General features: G+C 44.7%; 1 protein-coding gene across 3 annotated transcripts in view; it reads left to right on the top strand.

Annotated features, from left to right (window-relative positions):
* Positions 1-6,185, top strand: part of arap1 (ArfGAP with RhoGAP domain, ankyrin repeat and PH domain 1) — a 60,162-nt gene that overhangs the window by 46,113 nt on the left and 7,864 nt on the right. For all 3 annotated transcript variants that reach the window (XM_035534039.2, XM_081699772.1, XM_081699773.1), the window contains 9 exons: positions 117-280; positions 2,229-2,438; positions 2,730-2,835; positions 2,970-3,117; positions 3,846-3,932; positions 4,274-4,342; positions 4,707-4,824; positions 4,989-5,102; positions 5,575-5,714. In XM_035534039.2, coding sequence (XP_035389932.1) covers positions 117-280; positions 2,229-2,438; positions 2,730-2,835; positions 2,970-3,117; positions 3,846-3,932; positions 4,274-4,342; positions 4,707-4,824; positions 4,989-5,102; positions 5,575-5,714 — 1,156 coding nt within the window. The remainder of the gene's footprint in view (positions 1-116; positions 281-2,228; positions 2,439-2,729; positions 2,836-2,969; positions 3,118-3,845; positions 3,933-4,273; positions 4,343-4,706; positions 4,825-4,988; positions 5,103-5,574; positions 5,715-6,185) is intronic.

Genomic DNA, 6,185 nt, shown 5'->3' on the forward strand with positions numbered 1-6,185 from the left:
TGATTTTAAGAACCAAACACAAGCAGCTGTGACCGAGCAGGTGATTGTGGCTAATTCTTGATCTCGTCTTTTCTTTCTTTCTGCCTCTCTCTGTCTCTGGGTCTCTCTCTCTGCAGGACTCTGTATATAGAGGGTGAGAGGAAGTTGGATTTTCATGGCTGGGTGGCAGCGATCCAGAGGGCTGCTGGGAGTTCGGGAGACACTCTGAGCCAGCAGCAGCTAACCGAGGGAGATATCCCTGTTATAGTGGAGCGCTGCATTCACTACATCACACAATACGGTGAGCCACCTCTCCTGTGCTAACATACCAGATATAGTGGAGAACAGCATTTTCTACCTCACACAAAACGGAAAACCAACTCTCCCTTCTAACACGCTGGTTATAGTGGAGCACTCCATCTCACACACTTCTGCCGCATTTTCATATGAGAGAAGTGAGTGTCTGTCAAACAACTGCTGGTGAAGTGGCTTTCTAAACAGTTAGCTATTGGTCAGTATTATTACAAGTCCGTTCCATGCCAGGCCGTTCCATTCCTTTCTATTCGGCTCAAGTTCATTCCATTCTGTACCGCTGCATTCCTTGCGGTTAAGTTGAGTGCATATCGTTTCATCCAAGTCAGATTCATTTTCTGTTGTTTGCGCTAAATGGCACTTATGTTGATGCTTTGTTCCAGGGAAATGGGCAGGTTGTGTTTGGAAGCTAGTGTTGAGATTAAGGTTGAATTTTCATTGAATTTAGCAAAGGTAAAAAATAGACGTTCATCACAAAATTGTCATTATATTTTATCAAAAAGAAGTGTTTTGCTAGAGTCGATATTTATTTTTATATTTTTGTATCAGCCTGTCTGTATCAAACAAACGTCTTTAGGTGCTTAAAAGAGTTAAAAAAAAATTATTTTTTATTTTTTTGGTGAATTTGTTAATGTTGGAAGAATATTTGTAATAGTTTTAGTTCTGGTGTGATGGTGTGAGCTGACAGGGCTACAGCTATCGGAAAGCTAGAGACATCATTATTAGACTCGGCTCGGCCGCGAGGAGGCTGTAGCTGGGAAGCTTTGCTATGGTGAAATGGAGAGTGAGTGGGCTCTGTTGATGATAAAGCACAAACTGCATTTGTTTGTTTGGCCAGCTTATTAATACGTTTGTCTGCAGGTGTCCACCATAGATATTTGCACTTGTTAGGGGGGGAAAAAGAAGGAAAATAAAGCCTTCAGGTCATCCTGCTCACAGTCAGCTTGGGACAGTTTTAGTCCTCCTGGACACCCTATTCGAAACGGTTTGGTGTTTTTATTTTAGTTTTTTCCTGATAAGAATGGCGATGGGGAAACTCCAGTCTGGTTTCAGGTGTAACTGGGTCTGGCACCACGTGGGTGGGCTGTGTATAGGGATACCGGGCCCTGGAGTGTGGAATACGGAGTAGAGTGCTGCCATGGGGAGACTGGGACACAGAGCCGGGACTTCCCAGTCTTTACCCAAAAGCGGGCTGAAGAGGCGGGCAACATTGTGTAGTTAATATTTAGAAACTGTATGAGAGAGAGAGAGAGAGAGAGAGAGAGAGAGAGAGAGATCTGTAGCTGTAGCTGGCCTCATGAGTGAGACAGCAGGAAGTACAAGTGAAAATATAAAAACACCAAGAAAACTTCACTCAGCTAACAATTTCTGTCCTGTTTTAACTTCTGTCTCTCCTTTCCTGTGGCTTTTACATCTAACCCTCCCTCCCTATCCCACTCTCTCTCTCACTCCCTCCCTACCTATTCCACTCTTTCTCTCCTTTCTCTCTCTCTACTACATCTTTGTCCATATTTGAACAGTGGTTCATGCTCCCTAATGTAGTCAAGCAGGTAAATTATGTATTCACTTAATCATTTAAAGGCTCTCTGTGAGTACAGCTTTACATCACAAGCACTTCACATTACTTTACATCATGTCAGAGAGGAATACTAAATTGTAGGGTTGACGTTCCTCTAAGAATTAATGTAATTTCTGATAATTTTCCTCCAAGAATTAATGTAATTTCTGATAATCAGATACCAAAGTGGAGTCGAAGCATAAGTAATCATTGTGACTCGCTGCCTGTGATCGTGTCCACTGTATCATAAATATAAATATAACAAAAATGAATGTTTGACTTCAGTACAGCCCTGAGCATGTCTCAAAATATATGCAGTAATACATTTACAGTTCAAGTGAGTAATTTTTGTATGTGTGCACACGTGTTTGTCCTACAGGGCTGACATCAGAGGGCATCTACCGTAAGAGTGGGGTAAACAGTAAGATCGCCGCCCTGCTGGAAGCATTTAGGCGGGATGCACGCTCTGTGTGGTTGAAAGAGGGAGAGCAGCAGGTGGATGACGTGACAAATGTCCTCAAGAGATTTTTCAGAGACATCGAGGAGGGTCTGTTCAGTCAGGAAGCACCCAGTTGGCTCAGTACTACAGGTGATGCACACTGACACACACACAGAGATGCATGCCTCCAGAATTACTGTATATTAGTTTATGGTCAACTGTTGGCTACTCTTGAAAACACATTTTCTTATGTGTGTGTTTGTGTAAGCAGACGACCATGGAAACTGATAGTGTTTTTAAATGCAATTTTCAGTGGAGTGGTCACATTAAACAAGGAAATTAGTCCAAATTAGTTAAAAGCCCAAATTAGTTAAACGCCTTTTAGCTTTGTATCGCAAATGCAGAACTGAAGGTTTTATTTTATTGATTGTGTGTGTTCAGCTGTTACTGATGAAAGTAAGAGGATCTCTCAGTATCAGCATCTCTTCAACAGCCTGCCAAGAGTCAACAAAGCCACACTACGTACCCTGGTCAATCACTTGTATTGGTAAGACGCGCACACACACATGCAGACGCCATACTTTGCTATTGTGTTCATACTTCTTCTTTTTCAAAGGCTTCCTCATTTGCTGTTATTCTGAAATGAACGGTTCGTAAAGGTTCGTTTTTGTGTGCGTGCAGTGTGCAAAGGTTTGCCGAGCTGAACCAGATGAACCTGCACAACCTGGCGATAGTGTTTGGACCGACTCTCTTTCAGACCGATGGCAAAGACTACAATGCTGGACGTGTTGTCGAGGACCTCATACAGCACTACGTCATCATATTTCATGTAAGAGGGAGTGTGTGTGTATGTGGGGTTAGAAATGGGCAGAGTAGTTTTTCATCATGTGCGTGCATGGCAGTGGGCGAACAGAATGGTGTGGGGTCGAGAAACTATATTAAGAAACTATATTCCTGTGTGAGTGTTCCTTGTTGGTTTTTTATGTTCTTTTGCACTGGATTGAAATACAATCTCACCCCCTGGTGGTGGGACTGACACTATGCAGGCGACAGAGAAGAGTGTTTGTGGTTGTAAACTGTCTGTCTATACCAACAGCCATTTCATTAATAAATGAAAAAATTAATAAGTAAATAAAGTACATGCATGCAAAAACACTGGAACTGTAGAATTGCTCCCTTTGCCTCGTACATGGAGTTGCTGTTACTTGTCCCAAAAGATATGGACCAGAGTTAGTGGAGTGTATTTCAGACCACTGGCCCGGAGTTAGTGGAGTGCATTTCAGGCCACTGGCCCAGAGTTAGTAGTGGCCTTACAAGTGCACCCTCTGCTGTAACAGTCCCAGTGTGTGGCTCCAAGCATGGCGGACAGAATCCCAGAAGGTCTCAGATGGGTGCACTTGTGTTATGTGCTTCCTGAACCTCACTGAAGTTTCTCAAGTGGAGGCATGGGCATGTCTCTATCTGCATATTTCCAAAGCTGACCCCAGATCAGAGGATCATTTTGTGTGTGTGTGTGTGTGTGTGTGTGTGTGTGTGTGTGTGTGTGTGTTGTTGCAGGTAAATCAACACCAGTTGAAAAGGCAGCTTGACGAGATCACGTATATTATTAAGCTGAGAGACAATCTCAACCCTAAAACAGGACCGGTAAGTGTTTTTACTAAATTACTGAAATTTTAGATTGTGTAATATATGTTTTTAAAACTCTGGTAATCAAAGTAGTTTAATATATTGGTATTTTATTTTGGGAAATGCATTAGTATTCAACTTCTGTGTTGGAGCAGTTTACTCATGTGAAAAACGTACATACTAAAATGCCACGTGAACTTTGTCTATCTGTTTGTCTAAACTTGATATGATACAGCGTAGACAGTACAGTGTATGAGGTATTGGAACCCGAGGGGGCGCTGGCATTTCACCAGCATGGGCTGGGCATCCTGTTGCAACTGTTGCCGTAAATGATTCCATGTGTGTGTTCGTTTGTTCAGGCCAGTGGTGATTTTATCTGCACGGTGTATTTGGAGGAGAAGAAGGAAACAGCTGAACAGCATGTGAAGGTGAACTTTTCACTTTGACCTCTGACCTTCTATAGACAGTAGACAAGTCACATCCTGTTGTGTCGGAGCTGTTCAGAATTAGTTTGAGCTGTTAAGACTTAGTTTAAAACATGAACTTATGTGGGCTTATGTAAACATTCCTAAATGATGTCGAGATGGTTACCATGGTGAATCCAGCGTGAAAGGCTAGATGGATGGATAGATAGATTGAATGAACTTTGTCATTGCTCAGTACAAGTACAAGGCAACAAAATTGAACCAGAAGTGAGGACATGTAAGTCTCATGTCCTCAGTGTTATGGTTTGCTGCACGAACCCTTCTGACTGAGTTTCCTCTTTCAAAACGTCGACCTCGTGACCTCCAGATTCCAGCCACCATGACGGCGGCGGAGCTGACGTTTGAGATTCTTGATCGGCGAAAGATGTCTGTGAAAGAGAAGGACTATTGGTGCTGCTTCGAGATCAGTGAGAAAGAAGAAACAGGTTGGTGTTCAACACACACAGATATATACATATGGAGCATATAATGAAGTATTGTGTTTATTTATTCATTTGGTCTTTCTTTGTTTTTCTTCTTCTCTCTGACCCCTCTCTTGTGTTCCTTTTCTTCCCCTCTCTCTCTTTCCCCCCCCCCCCCGCCTCCTCAGAGCGTCCATTGCATTACCAGGAGCGTGTCTTACCCATTGTGCACTCTCTGGGCGTGGACAGCCACCTGCTGGTAAAGAAGCATTACAACATGGAGGCCATGCTGGTGTACCTGGGTAAGAGACACACACACACACACACACACACACACACACACACACATGCACACACTTCATCTTGCCTGATGCTCTGCAACACACACCCCCACAACCTGTGTCCACCCTGCCCGATGCGACACACACACACACACCCACACACACACACACACACACACACCATGTGTCCACCCTGCCCGATGCAAGGTTATACACACATACATGCTCTGGCTCACCTGTCACAGGTTGGCTGGGTGAGTCCGGGCACTAAACAGTGCAGTGCCGTGGCTCGGCTGGCCTGCACGCTGGCAACGCAGTCTTGCGTTTGACAGGAGTATCAGTGTAGTGTTTGCACTGACCGTATAGCTTCTACCGCCTGGATTAACGAATTGCGCGCGTGTGTGTATGTGTGTGTATGTGTGTGTATGTGTGTGTATGTGTGTGTGTGTGTGTGTGTGTGTGTGTGTGTGTGTGTGTGTCTTGTGACCTGTAGCCAGTAAGGTGGATATGACTAAGCACGGCATGCTGAAGTTCAAGGAGGAGAGGAGTCTACTGGGCCTGACCACGGGCAGTTTCAATGACCGCTACTTCATGCTCAACCACACCTCCCTCCGCCTCTACAAAGACGTCCGGGTGAGCGCGTGTGTGTGTGTGTGTGCGTGCGTGCGTGTGTGTGTTAAATGCACACACGTGTGTTTATACAGAGGAGTGACAAATCAAAGGAAGACCCCGAACAGAAAAATCTAACAAATGCAGATGCTTGCGGACTGCTGTTTTGCATGCCATCATGCAGTGCACCACATATTAACATGCAGTGCACTGCAGTACTGTGAGGAGGAAACGATGTACGCCACTTTACTGGGGAGTAGATGTGCGCATCCACCACTGCACTCAGATCTGTGCGCCTCCACCACTGCACTCAGATCTGTGCGCCTCCACCACTGCACTCAGATCTGTGCGCCTCCACCACTGCACTCAGATCTGTGCGCCTCAGTTGACGCGGTATGTGTGTACGCTGGGCGAGGAGGCACTGTGCGTTGACTACATAGAAAGAGACAGTAATGCAGGATCTGTGGTGAATAAACTGCCCCAGTACAGGAAGGA

This window comes from Electrophorus electricus, chromosome 17, assembly GCF_041902795.1.
Source record: "Electrophorus electricus isolate QZ-2024a chromosome 17, ASM4190279v1, whole genome shotgun sequence".
Taxonomy (NCBI): domain Eukaryota; kingdom Metazoa; phylum Chordata; class Actinopteri; order Gymnotiformes; family Gymnotidae; genus Electrophorus; species Electrophorus electricus.